The 17,156-nt window shown below is 49.2% G+C and overlaps 1 protein-coding gene across 16 annotated transcripts in view; it reads right to left on the bottom strand.

Annotated features, from left to right (window-relative positions):
* The window catches only part of NCAM1 (neural cell adhesion molecule 1), a 297,104-nt gene that overhangs the window by 34,621 nt on the left and 245,327 nt on the right, over positions 1-17,156 (bottom strand). For 5 of the 16 annotated variants that reach the window (XM_074357199.1, XM_074357205.1, XM_074357200.1 and 2 more), the window contains exons 9-16: positions 13,904-13,933; positions 9,477-9,627; positions 9,000-9,184; positions 8,577-8,673; positions 8,112-8,282; positions 6,313-6,444; positions 5,212-5,226; positions 1,060-1,107 (exon numbers count right to left, since the gene is read on the bottom strand). In XM_074357199.1, the coding sequence (XP_074213300.1) occupies positions 1,060-1,107; positions 5,212-5,226; positions 6,313-6,444; positions 8,112-8,282; positions 8,577-8,673; positions 9,000-9,184; positions 9,477-9,627; positions 13,904-13,933 (829 nt within the window). The remainder of the gene's footprint in view (positions 1-1,059; positions 1,108-5,211; positions 5,227-6,312; positions 6,445-8,111; positions 8,283-8,576; positions 8,674-8,999; positions 9,185-9,476; positions 9,628-13,903; positions 13,934-17,156) is intronic. The other 11 variants (XM_074357202.1, XM_074357203.1, XM_074357209.1 and 8 more) reach the window with 3 other exon arrangements.

Genomic DNA, 17,156 nt, shown 5'->3' with positions numbered 1-17,156 from the left:
GGTGGTGGGTCTGTTTCCAAGTCATACTGATGCCACAAAGGGCTCTGCGCTTGGGGTTTGGGTGACCTTCCAGAAGCCCAAGGTGCAGGGCTTCTGACGCACCAAGGGGATGCGGCCAGTGGGGTGGTCCCGCCTGTGGCACCGTCTGCTGTTCCGAGCACAGGCTGGCACGGAACCCTGGGTCCTGCTCAGCTGCTGTCTCGCTTTGCTCTTTTCCCCAAGAGAGCTGGGTTCGTAACTCCAAATAGTAGGGAGCTTGGGGTTTCTCTACCCCCAAGGACTCAGGCAAACAAAAGGATGGGGCAGCCAGAGGAAATAAGATAAACAAGGGAGGCTCAGGCAGGGTGACAAAGCCTGAGACTGGCCAGGTGACATCACTGCTAGGCTTAGGTACTGCTCCCTGGGGGACAAACAGCTTGATAAACGCTAGGTTTCTTATTATTTGGGGAGGAGGATGACCGCTTCTCCTGTTTTACAGAGAAGAAAAACCAGGCTCCCTCGCAAAGGGTTAAATAATTTGCCAAAGTGCCTACTGCCAGGCACATCGGCAAGCAGACGCTGTTTCTTTTCCCACAAATATTTACGAGAAACGTATGCATTTATGGAGAAAGCAAAACCTCCAGGCCTCGCGGTCTAATTTCAACGTCTGGATCCAACTGTGCCAATTAAAATGAAGGGTGAAAACACAGAGCCCCAACCATTTCTTATGACCCTGCAGCATAGACATTTTTTCTTGGCAAATTCCTTTGGCTTCTCTGAATAATCAGCCCTGTAAGAATCCAGAGGGCAGGGCTGGGGCTGCGACAGCCTTGGAGAGCCTGCCGGTGGGGCTTTCTGTCCAGAGCAATGCCGTCCACGTGCCTCCTCCTGCGGGGACAGCTGCCTCCCGTGAATCTGAGCGGCCCTGTGCCTATTTCTCTTCTCATTTCCTTCTCTAAAACCCTGCGCTGCTTTCCACCAGCAGAGGTGAATTATCATGGGGGGATAACGCGAGGCAGACCCACTGTGGCTGGTGGAAAAGCAACCTGTGGAGAGATGGATGAAGACAGTGATACTCACTATGTGGATGAGACAATGGAACAGGGGTGGAGGAGCTCACAGGAGCCGCTGAGGAAAGAAAAATGAAGGTGAAAAAAAAAAAAAAGGAGGGGGAAAAAGACCACTGAGGCACACAGATACTGAAAAAAATGGGAGAGGCAAGCCAGGGGAGTCAGCAGGAGAAGCTGAAGTGAGTTAAAGTGGGAGGGAGAACTCTGCGCATGAGAACAGGTGGCCAGCCAGCCGGCCGGCCTGGCAGAAAGCAGGGCTCTCTGACTTCAACCCGGAGCCCGTGCACCTGCCAAGCCCTGTGGTTCAGGTGAGGGGCTGGGCCGGGAACAGCTGCAGAGGCCGCCAACCCTGCCTGAGAACAAGCAGCCAGCTGAGCAGCCCCAGCTGTCTCCATGGGAGCAGCTGTCAGGAGGGACAAGAACCTCGAACCCAGCTTGAAGTGAACGAGCAGAAGAGGAGAAAGTGAATTTGGCTTTGGCGTTGCATGTGTCTTCCTGTGCTTATATGTGTGCGTGTACCACACTCGTGGCACGTATTTATAGCAAAACCCGTATCCCTCACTCTCTGACTTCAATGTCCCAATGAAACAGAACAACCATCCTACTTAACGTTCGGGACTGGGTGAGGTCAGGACTGCTTGGCATCTGGATGGCACTGGAGCCACGGCCGCCCTCCAAACCCTGTAAAATATGATTCCTTGGCTGCCGCTATGTGTGCAGAGGGCAGAGCACAGGAATGTCGAGTCTCAGTCTTGCCCTCCGAGAGAAAGGGGACGTTGAAGAGATCAGGACCAAGCAAGTGATGCTGACCAACTTTCGGCACCGGGAACGGTTAGAAACGGTGCGTCTGAGACATTTTGGACACTTGAGGGATCTTTAGTTTTTACTTGGTGAATATTGACACGTTGTCCCATCAGCTATCACAAAACACAGTTCCCTTTGAGAGCTAGATAAAAATGTAGAAAAACATCATTGTATCTCCAACATTGCCTTGACACTCATGGTTGGGGCTTACTTTTATCTTCCAGATGAGGGGACCTCGTTACACTGTGTGAGGACACTGTCACTGGAATCAGACAGGCTACTGACTCATCATGACCCGATGGCCTGGTTAATTTGGGTAAGTGTTCTCTCTCTCTCTCTCTCCTTCTATTTTTTTGGCTTGAATCATTTGCATTATTGTCCATATTATTCCGATAAAGGGATGGGGTTTTATGTGCTTTAACCATAATAGACGACAATGCCTTTAACTTACACTTGTGATGTGCCATCTAGGGGGCAAAACAAAAATCTCAAGAATGCCTCTTTTTAAAGGTAGTGACTCACTCGTAATCTTTATGCCCTGAAAGAATTCGTCTATTTCGCTTCCTGGTACAGAAGCAAATGAAGAGGTAACATTCGGGCAATGAAATTCTGAAGGCGTGTGGTTCAGTCGTGGAGGAAAGAGTCATGATAAATGGTCACATCATTCTTTAGAACTTCAAGCAGCCCCGATAGGGAAGCAGCCCCTTGCAAGGCAAACAGAGGTCGTGAGCTTTCTACCTAAGAGCATCTTGACAGCGTGCAGACTGCTGGCCTAAAACTACGTGAAACAGGGACATTTTCCCAGGTCGGAGTTCTGGTCGTCTTTCTGGAGCCACAGCTTCCCTGGCCTTCACAGAACAGAGGAATCTCCAAACAGGTAAGCCAGGCTTTCTCACTGGGCAGCTCTGAAGCCGGGTCCTTGAGTTATCTGTGGCATTGGCTAGTTTCATCTGCCCATCCCTGCTTTGACATATCCACGCCCCCAAGTGTGGAGAAGTCTATTAAGGAACCATGAAAGCAACCCCACTATTGACACACTTCAGTGAACTTGAAGTGATGAGCTAATGGGAAGTGCACTGGCTCTCACCTACGCCTCCCAACCCAGGGGGCCAGCAGCATGCACTCTCTGTCCAGGGTACCAGCTCCTGCTGGCCCTGTACCGCCTCCTCCCTGGAGCGGAGGGTGTACGCAGGGCCCACCTCCAGTGCCACAGGAGCAGGCCGTGCACCTGCACCCCAGGCGTCTCGGGAGGGGAAGGCACTCTCCATGGGCGAGGTGAGGCAGTGCCCGAAACCAGCACCCCTGGTCCTTGGGCTCAGTGTAAGCCTGCAGCCGAACTGATGGCTGATTTTATTTAAGTTCAGGCAACCCTGGTGTCTTTCAAGGAGTGGGAGTGAGAATTCAGAGGAGATCCTTCCTAAAACTTGTCCTCGCTTCCTGGCAGCAGTGAGTGGGTTTGGTCCTGGCAGTGGAAACGCTAGCATCTTCCTGCCAACTATATCCTTTTTCAGGATGGTCTAGGCACAACAGGATAGCCCCTGGAATAGGCCCTCACTTCCGCAACTCTAGGAAGGCTGTGAGGGCACAAGGACAGACCGTAAGAACCACCTTTAGTGAGAGTGTATTGTTTCTGCGTGTTCCTATGGGTTACTGCTCACGTTCTAAAAAGGAACATTCAGCTCTAAGACGTTCTCTTTATGTAAAAGAAGTTTTCCTTTTTAATTCTTTAAATCATAACTTTTTGAGATGATTGAGAACACGGACTTTCCATGCTGCTAGCAATGCCCGCTGCTCCATCATTCGTGGTCAGCTTGGAATGGAGAACCAATCCGCCCATTCTCCAAAGGGCTCCCTGGACTCTTGGTTAATTATCTGCTCTCATACTGGCAGACAACAAACAACAAAATCAAGAGGTCTCCTTTGTTAAAAAAAAAAAAATTAAACATTAACTTTTAAAATATAGCATCTAGTGTAAAAATTCTCACCTTAAAGGCTGAGCTGGCAACGAAGGAAAACCACTTGTGACTTTTGAAGTCCGAGACCCAGTTCCCCTGACTGAGGACTCACACCCCTGGTACTGGTTAGACTCTCAGAAGGCGGCCTCACCCCAGCCTCCTCTCTGTAATGTAACTAAGCGGGCCTTCCTCTGCTGAGAAAATCCAGACCAGGTTAAAGGTCCAGCAGGAAGACGCCCTCAGGCCCAGAGCAGACAGCTGTCCGTCCTACCTGACAGCTCCACCCCCCACCCCATTCTGACTCCTTCCAGAACCGGTTCATTCAGGAACCAGACAGGGGATAGAGGGCACTTGCTTTAACTCTCCGAACGCCTACACTGAGCTACTTAGTTTTCTGCCGCTGCTGAAATAGTTCTGAATAAATTTGAAAAAGATAAGCCTCCCCGAGTGCTTTTCAGGAGCTTTTTATGAAAAGGGTGCAGCTTTCTGAATACCTTTTCTTCCGAGCCTCTCTGGGTGGGACCCCCCCCCCCCCAGGATGCTGAGCTCAGCAGACATGAAGCTCAGGGCATGTCCGCAGGCCGGGATCCACCCCAGCTTGCTGCCTCGCACCCCTGCTTGTGGACCGTTTCCACGATTAGGGGGTCCTTCCTCGGGAGAATCGCCCCCGTCCCTGCGTTCTTGGCAGTAGAGTTACTAAACTGCCGGTTAGTTTTCCCCAGCGGGGAAATTCACGTTGCAAGGAACGTGAATAGTTACCAGCGCTGAAGCGGAGACGGACCAGGACTGGGGGTTTACCGCCCCTGCAGGGTGTGCTCATGGTCTGAACTCAGGTTCATGCTGCTCTTTACAACTGCCCCGGCTGCCCCTTCAGTCGAGCTAGTGCCTTCTAGGTGCCACCGTGACAGACAGAAGAAGGGCAAGGAGCCCGCTCAGCTCTATCACCTCCTAAAAACAAATGCGAAAATCCTTCCGGGTGCCTGTGCCCATGAGGGGAGCCTGCATGGAGGCCGGCGGAGGCCGTGGTCACTCTCCGGGCTCCCTGGCCAAAGGCGAGGTCATGCTGCAGCCTGGCATTCAGACAAGCCTCTGCAGACTTGCACCGCACTTGGCGCAGCAAAGGTTGTCGCAGGGTGACCGTCACACACAGGAATTAATCAATAAAGACAATTTCAAAAGACACAAAAACTGCATGCTCTAAAACAGGACGGATGTTAGCCTCTTGGAGTCACCTACGGACGTTAACAAGAACAGAACTAGACTAAGGTCAGTGTGGTTAGGGCTCGGACAGCGCCATCTACTGCAGCCTCTAGGGGACGAAAGGGACCGGCACTAAATTAAAAACTAGAACTAGCAGAGGTTAACGCTCTAGGAACAGGAATGAGGTATGAAGAGGCACTTACGTGGAAGAGGGCTATCTGCATATCCCATGGATGGAACACAGACGAAAAGAAAAGACAAGAGACAGACCCAAGAAAAAAAAAAAAGATGTAAAAGAAATGAATAGGATCCACATAGCACATGGAGCTGGAAACGCAAATTATCAAATTACTTCAAATCCAGAAAGAAGCAATTCCTGTGGGAGGAAGACGAGACAGGCTTTCTAGTTCTGGGAAGAGGTAAGGGGGTGGGGCTTTGCAGGCCCCTGGCTTCAGAGACAAGAAAGCAAGGATTCCCCCGTGTGCTTTGTCATTGCAGGAGTCAGAGGGGGCCCAGGGAGCTCCGTGACCACCGCGGGAGCTTCTTCGGCTGGAGGCACTCCCCACCCTCTCCGGGCAGTAGCTGTGGAGGGATAGGACCAGAATGGAGCTTGCCCAGAGCCTGGATGTACGTGGGAAGGGAGGGGAGATGGCAGACTGGCTGAAGGAAAGGGAGTGATGGAGGCAAACAGAGATGCAACCCTGGATGGGATCTGGAAGATTCGACTCTCCTGAAAGAGGCCGTGACGGGGGAGACCCTGGCTGTGCTCCTGGTGCGGGGACGGAGGCGCAGCAGGGAGTCGGGCCTGGGCCATTTTTCCCCTTTTGCCTTGCTGGGGTTTTGCCCCTGCTCGTACATCCCACAGCATCTCCATTTTCCTCTAACTTCATATCTGCTGCATTGAAACCCCTCCCTACGAATTCAGCCAATGGTCACGGCTTTTACCCTCTTCTTTCAAGTCACTGGGTGCTTGGGGCCTTGGTGACAAAAGCAGACCTCCCTAATCCCTCCCCACCACACTGCCACGATTCTCCCTAGTGTCTCTAACAATGTGTCGGTGGCTTCCCTCCCTGGCTGCTATTCCAACAAGCTGGACCAGCTGTGATGACAGCGTCACCAGGCCCCTGGGGAAGGGGAGGACAGAGGGACTGGGCACCAGCCAATGCCGAGGGCCAGAGAGCTAGGAGGTGGGGCCGGCGGGAGCAGAGGGATCTGGAAGACAAAAAGCTGTCATCTGAACACCGGCCAGCTCAGGGTCCCCCCAGGGCCCCGAGGGGAAGAGGCCAGGCAGCGGCTCTACTTACGGACGGGCTGTGTCTTGAACTCGGAGGCGGTGCTGATCTCGCCCAGGCCCTTCCCGTTGAGCGCTGCCAGGCGGACTGCGTACGTCGTCTCGGGCTTTAGGCCCACGATGGTGACGATGCCCTCCATGCTGGCTGTCGTGAGAAGATGAAAAGGGTCACAAAGGCTGAAAGGGCTGTTGGTAAAGTGGTGGAGCTGCTGTGGAAAGACAATACGGCAGGTCCTCAAGGAATTAAGCATAGAATTATCATTTGATCCAGCAACTCCACTCCTGGAAATATGTACAAGAGAACTGGAACAGATATTTGTGCACTCATGTTCACAGCAGTGCTGTTCCCAATAGCCGAGATGTGGAAACAACCTAAGTGTCTGCTGACAGAGGAACGGATAAACAAAATGTGGTCTAGACATGCAATGGAATATTATTCAGCTATGAAAAGGAATGACATTCTGTCACATGCTACAACACAGATGGACCTTGAGGATATTATGCAAAGTGAATTATGCCAGGCATAAAAGGACAAATACTGTATTACTCTACCTACATGAAGCACCTAGAATAGTCAACAACATAGAGACTATTAATAGTCAACTATGTAGAAAGTAGAATGGTGGTTACCAGGGGCGGGAGGGAGTGGGGAATGGGGAGTTACTGCTTAAGAGATACTGAGTTTAGGATAATGAAAAAGTTCTGGCGATGGACAGCAGTGATGGTTGTACAGTGATGTGAATGTACTTAGTGCTACTGAACTGTAGGCTTAAAAATGGTTAAAATAATTCATTTCACGTTATACGCATTTTACCACAATACAAAAGGTAACTAGAAAGAATAGCTGGCTGGGCACACTGTAACGTGGGATCCACCTGCCACAAAGTTGGTATGAGTTTCGGAGGGAAGTCAGGGAGGTGAAAGGATTATTTTCTTTTAGCTCCAACCCTGATTACCCAGAAAGTCCTCCCAGCCGCCCCCACCCCAAGCTGCAGGAGTGATGGGAACTTCCTGTCAGAATGAATTCTCAGTAAAACTGGGTTGGAAGCTGCCTCTGACGTGCCGCGATACTGTGTCCCCGCCTGTCCCCAACTCTGCCCTCATTTCCACGTGCCAGGCAGGGATTAAACATTTCTGCAGAAACAAAACCTACATCTGAGTTATTCCCAGTAGACCCCAAAGGGAGAGTTAGACATAAATATATTCAACCTTCAGGAAAAGACTCTCCGGGTTCAGAAGCTTCAGATTGCAGTCATCGCAGGGTCATTTTTCAAATTTTTGGTTTGGAAATATATCATAGGACTGATTTAAGAGCAGACCTGTCCTGCAGGCTCTGCTTATTTGGTTATTATCATAATTACACGGCAGTCCCTGAATATACCCAAGCAGGACTGAACAGGTGACAACAGAGAACCCGTAGCCCATGGAACCCGAGTGTGCAGAGCAGGAGTGGACAGGGCTCACCTGCCTGTACACCCCAAGCAGGGCTTCTGCTTGGAAGGCGGCTGAGCTGGCCTCACCTGTCCCGACAGGGTCATGAGAACCAGATTCTGAAGTCCCAGGGGACAGAAGGTCAACAATTCCACAGGAGGCATGACTGCACCCTATTTCTGGGGGAACTGCGAAGGTGCAGCAGCATGGGAGCATGGACAGAGTGGTGGGTGGTGGCATCTGGCATCCCCCAAGAGTGCGGAGTGGTTTGCACACCCAGATGGGCAGTCAGGGTGCCAGGATCTGGCAAGTGCCAGGGGTGAGTGTGTGCCCAGCCCAGACTCATTCTTCCAAGGGAAACCCCGACTCTTCCCAGCTTACCTTCTTTGGCATCATACCACTTGGAGTGCCACACCTCCTCGCCCAGTGCTCGCCACTCAGCCTTGTACTTGAGGATGGGCACCCCGCCGGTGGCCTCGGGCTCATCAAACTGCACCTGTGCTGTGCTGGAGTATGGCTCCACCCCGTCGATGGAGGGTGAAGATGGGGTGTCTGCCGGGAGGACACAGATGGAGACCCAGGTGAGCCTGACCCAGCCTAGGATGTAACTTCCAATCATGAAGTGTGTCTCTCTCATTTCTTTTAACTCTCGGGAATTTGGTCATCTGTATCCTGTCTTCCCGGCCCATCTCCCCATATTCTCTTCCATCAGGCCCCATGTCCAGATCCTTAAGTCTCCATCTGCTCCCAGCCTCCTGACCCTCTCGGGGCTGACCCTCACCCTCTCAGAAGGTCGAGAAATGGGTGGGCCAGACTAAGGGCGGTCCAGCCGTAAGGGACGCTCACCTGCTTGGACAAGGATGAATTCCAGAGACTCCTGTCCGATGCGATTCACTGCGGTACAGTTGTAGTTTCCAAAATCATTTTCAGAGTCCGGGGTCACCTTTAGAAAGAAGGAGCTCTTGGGTTACACGGGGTGGCTGCAACCTCAGATCCTTATTTACTGAACTCAGTTCTCTAACTGGGAAAGCTCCAGCCCAGCCTTAACTCAGAGAGAACAGGAAGGGGGCCAGGGGAGAGGCATTCTGCCTCCCAGGACCCGATTTAGCTCCAGGGAGAGAAAAGGGGCTGGGCGGAGGCTTCCTTTCCTCCCCGGCCAACAGCGTCCCTGCTCAGGACGAGCCAGAGATGCCGGAGGGAAGACTTCAGCTGTGTCCGCAGTCCACCTGCGCCCGCCCCACCCTGTCCCCGCCCCCCACGCCGGCTCACCTCCAGGTAGCTGGCGGAGGGGGTGTTGTAGGTCTTGATGTTGCTGTAGTTGGAGCTGGGCAGCAGCTGACCGTCTCGGAACCACGAGATCGTGGCACCGGGATAGGCGAACACCTCGCAGGTGATGTTCACCTGGTTCCCCTCCCAAGTGTACACCGCCACGGGGCCCTGCAGCTTGGGGGCATCTGCAATGAAGGACAAGGACCTTCAGGAACTCGGCCACTATCAGGGAGCCCCACACACCCGTCTCCTGGCCCTGGGGGGACAGGTGTGCCCCGAAGTGGAGCCGGTGCGGGGGCACAGCAGAGGTCGGGCCGTTTCCCACAATCTGCCTGGTGCATTAAGAAGCCTGGGAGGGTGCGAAGAGGTGGCTCGGGGACAGAGCTTCGCAAAGGCCTGGGGCCAACCGCCATGGGACAGGTCCTCACGACCCTGCCCGGCCCTCCCTGCCCCGCATCCTCCCACAGTTCTCCTCACATTGCACTTCGAGGTACATGGACTGGGAGTCCTGGCCGATGGTGTTGCTGGCAGTGCAGACGTACTCTCCCGCATCTGTGTACTGGATGCTCTTCAAGGTCAAGGATGACACGCGGGCGTGGCTACGCACCACCATGTGCCCGTCCAGAGTCTGCCAGGAGGGAACGGAGAGCGTCAGGGCCCGGGGCTGGGCAGGGCCGGGAGACTAGGCCGTCACTGGTGACCGGTCTCACGTCTCTCTCCTCTCTGTGCCCATGTCTAAGGCTCACGTTAGGTACCAACTAGTGGGGAGGCTCCGGAGAGCACCAATGGGAACTTGGGTGTCTCCCAAACAGACTGGGGGACTCAGTTTATGTCAAGCAGCCTAGGCTCAGTGCCTAGATTGGTTTGGGAAGGACAACCAAGGTCCCTCAGATGACTTTCTCTTGTGTATCTAAAGGGAAGCCAAAACCCGGCCAGCGGGTTTTGTAGCCGCGACAGCCTTGCCTCATGAGACTCTGGGAAGCCTGCGCCCCCGGCCTTTCCTTCCAGCCCCTGCCCGTCTGCCCCTTCCTTGGTGCCTGCGCACGTAGTGGGGAATCTGAATGTGCCAAATGTGAGAAATTATACAAGAAATCCGTATTTCTGAAGATGCCTCACTTTCCTGGATGCTTAAAAGTAAAATGATGTCATTCTGGAAAGTCCAACAATTCAGAGCTCAGGAGCTGCTGAGCTAGAGGTGAGTGTAACTGGATGCCCTCTCCCGGGACGGTGGTGCAGGGAATCCCGTGCAGTTCTGGGATCCTGGACACCGCAGTCACCATCTTTTTTAGCCCTTGATGCTAGAAGGGGTTCCTGCGTGTCTGGAATTACCATGATTGTTCAAGCAGGGAATCAGCGTCTGATCCCTGGGCAATGGGAACGAGCGTCTTTCCAAGGGGTTTCCTGCCTTGACACGCTAAGTAAAATGGCTGCTGGCCTGGGAAGGGTCTGGGCACGTGGCCTGAGTTCAGATCCTCAGGGAAGTTGGTAATCTGAAGGAGGAGTCCAGCTCCTGGTAGGCTGGGTCACACTCTTGTGTCCAGCATATGACAGTCTACAGAGATGGACGGGGGACTGCCCTGCATATGACATCCATTATCCCATGGGGTTGGGCTTTTAAAGAACAAAAGAACACCTGCATTCAGGTTCTTTTGAGAAGCCGCTTAGGAAGCCCGAAACCCCACACTGACGTGTCATACAGAAGCCTGTCTGAGAAGCTCAAAAGCAAGACACCACTGTTCTTGTGAGCAGCCTCAGATCTACCCCAAGACGTCCCTTTCAGCTCGTCTATTTCAGTCACTGAAGCCCCAGCACATTTCATGTGTGGAAGCCAGAACACATCGGCCAGCAAGGAGGCAGAAGAGCCAAGCCAAACCATCACCACGTACTGCAGCGTGGGTACCAGGTGCCCATGGCTCTCGGCCCCCATTTGGCTGTAAGTCTGTGAGGCTGACCGGCTGAGAAGCTGCACCCCAGGGGATGTTACACCTTAATGGGAGATGACATAGCAGGTGTGGAGGACAGTGTTTGTTGAAGACACTGGATCCTGGGACCTCTTTTCTTGTGAGTGGACAGGGTCATGCTGGTACGTCCCAGTGGTGGTGGTCACGCATCAAACAAAATCTTAACCCATCACCTAAACTACTGGGATCAGGAGCGTAATTAAGTCATCCCTGCAAGTATCTCTGAGGGCTGACCTGACCACCTTGTCATTCCTGTCTTCCCGAAAGACAGCAGAATGAAGGCAGAGGGGATTCAAAGTCCCCCCCCCCCCCGACCTTTCCGGTTATCTCAGTGAGAACACAGCTTCAGCCGACAGTGACGTGAACCAGCGACTGAACTAGAATTCCTTGTCACACAGCCAGGACTTATCCTGGGGCCGCCACCACCAACCTGAGAAACCGACCAGTCTCTTGGAAATCAAGAGAGCATTTCCCTAAGGAAGCACTGCTTCAGCAAAAGATGCAAAGAAAGTCATGTGTGTAAGAGCAAGATGTTGACAAGTAACAAGAAAGTGAGGCATGAACAGTTTTTACTCAGAATAATCTAGAAAACGCTCAAAGAGAAGCTCAGAAAGCGGTTGCATTGACAGACATACTTTTTTTTTTGGTCTTATATCTGGTCTCTTTGTCTAAATTTCTCTATGTGGAATATTTTTCTCATTTAATGTCAACAGACCGGTAGGCAGCCTTCCATAGAGAATCTGATTTTGCAGTGGCTCAGGACAGATTGATGATCGGATTATCTGCCAAATGCCCAGTTCTCCTTCCAGGGAGATGCAGTCAGACTCCTGTGTGATCGGACCATCTTCCTCTGGAAGGCTTTACTCTGGTACCAGGACAAAGTCAGAGAGTGCCGCCAACAAGCCAGCCAGACCACAATTCATACTGATGGTCCAGACTCAGGAGGAAGCAGATAAACTCTGGGCATGAATGAAAAGACCATTATAGCAAGAAGACCCTGTTTTGCAAACAAAAATAGGGACGAAGGGCAATTATAATTGCTCTTCTCATCTAGACAATTTTGTCTCTCTTCTTACAGGTAGAAGTCCTAAGGCTTTTCAGAGCTTACAGAATGAAATTGGCTGTAACCCAAGCCTTCTTTTGAGCTCATCTGGACTTAACCGTCTTCATCTCCGACTGAGACAAACAGGAGGGAACGGAACTTCTGAGCCCCAGGGCAGCACTCACTTGAAAGTCAATTATGTCTAGAGCAAGATAACGTTAAGATAAGGACACTTCTGTGAAACAGAGAGGGGTGTCTGCTTTCCTGGGAGTAAACCAATTACTTCCACTAATAATAATAATTCTCTGAACATCTCCTTAATGCTCCCTGATAAATCTCAGCTCTCCTCTCGCCGGGTCTTGATCAGAGTGACGGAGAAGATGCACAAGGAGAAGCAGTATGAGAGCTGTAGCTGCTCAGAGCGGCTGATAATTAACCCTTCTTCTCTCCCTTCCCCAGTCCCGGTGGGGCTGTGACAATGAAACACCGAGTCTGTGACAGCACTAAGCGATTCCTGGGTCACAGAGGGGAAGTGTTTCAGCGAGGACGTGCACTCAACCACAGTCCCTACGCCGGGGAGGAGGGGATGGTACAAAGAAAGCTTATAACAGACTAGATTTGACGACAACAGGGCTTCCACGTACAGAAACCACCATCAGTGCCCAGAGATGGGCAGTCAACTTTTAAATATTAAACAGCATTTAATATTAATAGCCATGACCTGAACACATGAGTTATGTGTTCTGAATAATGATCATTTCTGAAGATTAGGAGGATAGGTTCACTTAATTAAAATACCATCTATAGAATTGTCATATTCTACGTTTATAGCATTACACAATACAGAGTTCCACCTGCAGAGGAGGCAAAGGCTATTTTGTGGGGGGTTGGGGGAGCTGGGAGGGTAATTATGTTTGTTTGTTTGTTTATTTATTTATGTATTTATTTTTAATGGAGGTACTGGGGATTGAACCCAGGACCTTATGCGTGGCGTGCTAAGCATACACTCTACCACTAAGTTGTACCCCACCCGCAAAGGCTACTTTTTAGAAAAGTATTTCTAGATTAGATTCTTGAATCTCATCTAAAGCACTCTGTTATTTCACTCTGTCATTTAATCACACAAATCTGTGAAAAATGATAGGCATGATCAGAAGGAGGTTTTCTGGTGGGGGGTGTAGCAATTAAAATCTAAGGATTAATATCTGGCTTCAGTTTTCAAACGGAGTCCCACATCCCCCAAACTGAAGCAAGTAGTCAGAGAAATTTCAAAGGCTAAATGCTACTGACTTAAAAAAAAAAAAAACCCAAAAAACCCAGAACCATTTGTGACAAATCATTCTAATCTCATAAATTTAATGCTCTATAAAAGTAACAAATGACCTGAGAGATGTCATTTGCATTGCTTCGAGAGGAAATGTGATGTGGTAATTTACCAAGACCGATCATGATAAAATAAGCAAGCAACAAGATGAGTTGAGCTGGAAAGGTGAGGGCTGAGTGGGTTTTTAAGATCACTAACTCAGTGACTTTATGATCCAGAGCCACATCAACCAGGTGAGAGTCAAAAATTTTCATCATTTCAAAAACGCCTGGCGTGGGAATTGGGGCCGTTTATTTCTCTAAGTATAATTGCCTGGATGTGATTTTACCAGCACCAGCAAGAGAATAAGACCCAGTTTTAGGAAATCATAAGGGTTTGTTCATCCACTCCCAACACAGCTTGCTTGCTCATCCTAAAATGACACTATTACTAAGCAACGTCTACCACTATTGACCTATTTCTTTCGTCTAACTAAATTACAAATTAGTTTAGCATGTCTGGTTATTAAATTGGAACGGTGGGTTAAACTGCAACGCTTTCAAAACTAAAGGCTGGCTAGTGGTCAGGTAAGCTATACCTCTTGCTTCTCTGGTCGAGTCCACGAAGCCTGGAGAGAACAAGATATAAAACACAACAAGAAAGCAGTAAAATTTTACAACATGTTGCTTTAGAGAATCGACGTTATCCCACTGCATTCCGTGCACATGCAGTTTCTTTTTAACTCAGAACGTTTTCCGAGGCCCTCTTTCAATGGTGTGTTTATTATTTACCCCCTTTTAATTTAGGATATTTAGTTTACGTTCAGCACCCCCCCACCTCTTATGCACATTAAGATATATAATTCAAAGGCTTTCCTAATCTTTGGAAGACATACATGTGGATACCAGCAGACATATTAGACTGCTCCTGTTCCAAAACGTCTTGAAGACTCCTTGTGATATTAGGTGACACTACTATTTCTAACCACGCCATCTAGAGATACTTAGAGAGTAGGTCTCCTCCCTTGGACTTTATTGGACAGCTTATCACAAATACACTAATGCTGTTTTGCGCTCATGCAGTTTATAGCTCTTTGCATGCATCCTATTAAAAATCAAATTTTTCGGTAAGAGAAAAAGGAACAAAGAAAGGAGTAGAGGGGTACATTAGGAGTAAGAAGTATGCCCTTAAGACTACGGGTCAGGAAGCTTTGGGGATCCTGGACTCTGAGTGCCCTAGTGGGTACCAGTCAGTTCTTAAAGGCAGAAGAACGCCTGGACGACACGGAGGCTCACACGTGCACCGTCTTCATCAAACATGGCATTCACAAAGGAGCGAGCCAACTCAGGGACAGAGGGGGTTTGGGTATCTTCCTACCCACATCAAGCTTTTTAATTTATCCAGCACTAGGAAATCTACTCTGCTCATAGTTTTTTTTTTGGTTTTTTTTTTTTTTTTTTTTTTTTTTTTTTTTATGATTTTGTGCTGGGAGTCAAAAACATCATACCTGCAGCTATTCTGTATCAGATGGCATGACTGCCTGATTGTCCTTGATGTTCAGATGGACAAAGGATAGAAAAGAGGCCAGAGAACACGGCAGTGCAATCCCGGAGATGCGCATGGGTTAGCACACATTTAGTAAGAGTCCACTAAATGCCAGGAGCTTTTGTGAGAAATGAGGATGGAAATGTTGGATTACGTCACAGGATGCCGGTGTGAAGACGTGACAGAGGAGCATGCAGAGAGCAAAGTCACGGAGGCCCAACACGTCAAAGGTGGTTGCTGATTCCACGTCACTCAGAAGCTTGTCTGTCACATGCCAGGGCTGCAGGGATCAATGCTCAGGGACTGTATCACAGGGAGCTGTCTGTTTTTCAGATTTGATTCTTCTTGTGTCTCTCCCAAATCACCATGGTTTTGTGGCTTTTAGATAAGTAGGTAACACAGTATTTCTAGTAGCCTGACCTTCCACCTGGGTGCCTGGTGAGCTGATACAAGATGCCTTGACCCTGATAATTTGGTGAAGGCATGTGGCTGACTTTAAGACCATCTGATACACAGATATATACACTTACACATTAGCATGTGGCTAGTAATGCTCCCAAAATTGTTACTTCCAGGTTTTTAAGTAAAATATTTGCATGTTTTATTATCTACACACAAATCTGTAGGAATAGGTATATATAAACTACAGTGAAGTGGTAAACACTTATCCCAAGTATTTCCTGTTATACTTTGCTCACATCCTGGATAAACCAGACTCCAGTTGTTCAATACAGGTCCCTTTTCCAACGTTTAAGAGTGGGTAGCTCGTTTGTATTGAATGAGGAATTCTTCCTGGTGAAGAGAAGCTCCAGTTTCCAGTGAATCCAGAATTTCAAAAGGCTTCTCTCTCTCTCTCTCTTTTTTTTTTTTTTTTTTTTTGTGGGAAACTCTGTTAACTCAGGATTTAAGGTTCCTGAAATGCCTTTCACTTACTTAGATCTCTTCTGATCTCAATTCTTTGCTCCTCCCCTTCTCCTGAGACATTAAGGCTTCACATGCCTTTCTTTACCAGCCTCTTCAAAGGCAGAGAGATGTTCAAATGAGCATACAATGGAATTGGTCTGCCAGGGACACAGTATGCAAATCACCACCCCGGGGTTTCACTTTTTATGTACATGGTGCCTGGAATTTAGCGCCACTCACTGTGGGTTTTTTTAAATACCTGGCAATCTCTCAAGTGAGTCTGGATAGGATGAGTAATAAAATGATGTGGTTGCTCGAACTTTCTTTGTATCTGTAGCATCACAATGACCTCCAAACACATCGATGAAACTGACCGGCTCTGATGTTCACATTTTTTGTCAACATATTAGTGACCACGAAGAAATGGATTAACTTTCAGACAGATGATAAGCTACTCTAGAGATCTTAACGATCCAAACTTAACCTAGCTATTATCAGCTGTTGAATGAAACCAACCGAATGAACTGAAGCCTAACAGATTGGTTATAATCTCAAATGAGTGACTGGACTAAACCTAGAGACATTATCAAAGATAGGGTGTGATTTTTGGGGCTCATTGTATTGGCTTTTACTTTTTTTCCTTTTTTTTTTTTTTTTTTTTTTTTTTTTTAATGGAGAACATCAGTGTTCCATTTGAAAGTCACTGCAGGTCTCTGGTTGAAAGCCTCTTCTCCCATCTTCTCTTAAAAAGGATTAATACTAGACGCAACTAAGCAGGGAAGCAGAAGACCAAGCTGCTTTATTTAATTAGGTCCTACTATCACTAACTTTATTAAAGTAAGCACCGAGCCTTCCATAAATGTCAACAGAATCACGAGAGAGCACCATGGCATCGTGTGCTCTCCCTCAGGGAAGCCCGGGCGGCATTCTAAGTGTTTTGTACTTGACCTTGTCCCAGCCAACATTTTTATCTCGAACTTGGGTGAAGATATCTCAGATAAGCGTTCACACAAGGTTGGAAGCAACAGCTAATACAGATGCTAGATGGCAATTGCATGGGGAACGGTGAATTGCTTGCCGTTGGGTCTTGTGCTTAGAGCTGAGGTCACCATTGACTGCTAGACCCCCAACACACATAAATACAACAGGGAGCCCACATTGGTTGAAATGCCTTGGACCCCCAGACCTCAAAGGAGAGTTCCAATGAAAGCCAATCCTGACTGGTCAGAAAGATGGACTAAAATGGTTGCTCTCCAGCCAGGGAGTGTTTCTGCATGGGACATTTTTGGTAATCACAATGATTAGAGATGGTTACTAACATTGAAAGGGAAGGGATCAGTGGTGCTGCGCAGGACAGTCCCAGTGAAGAAAAAGTCTTCCCCAACTGTCATGGTGACCCCACT

The sequence above is a fragment of the Camelus bactrianus genome, chromosome 33, assembly GCF_048773025.1.
Source record: "Camelus bactrianus isolate YW-2024 breed Bactrian camel chromosome 33, ASM4877302v1, whole genome shotgun sequence".
NCBI classification, from domain to species: domain Eukaryota; kingdom Metazoa; phylum Chordata; class Mammalia; order Artiodactyla; family Camelidae; genus Camelus; species Camelus bactrianus.
Note: the sequence above shows the minus strand (reverse complement) of the source record. Positions and strands in the feature narration are given on the sequence as shown.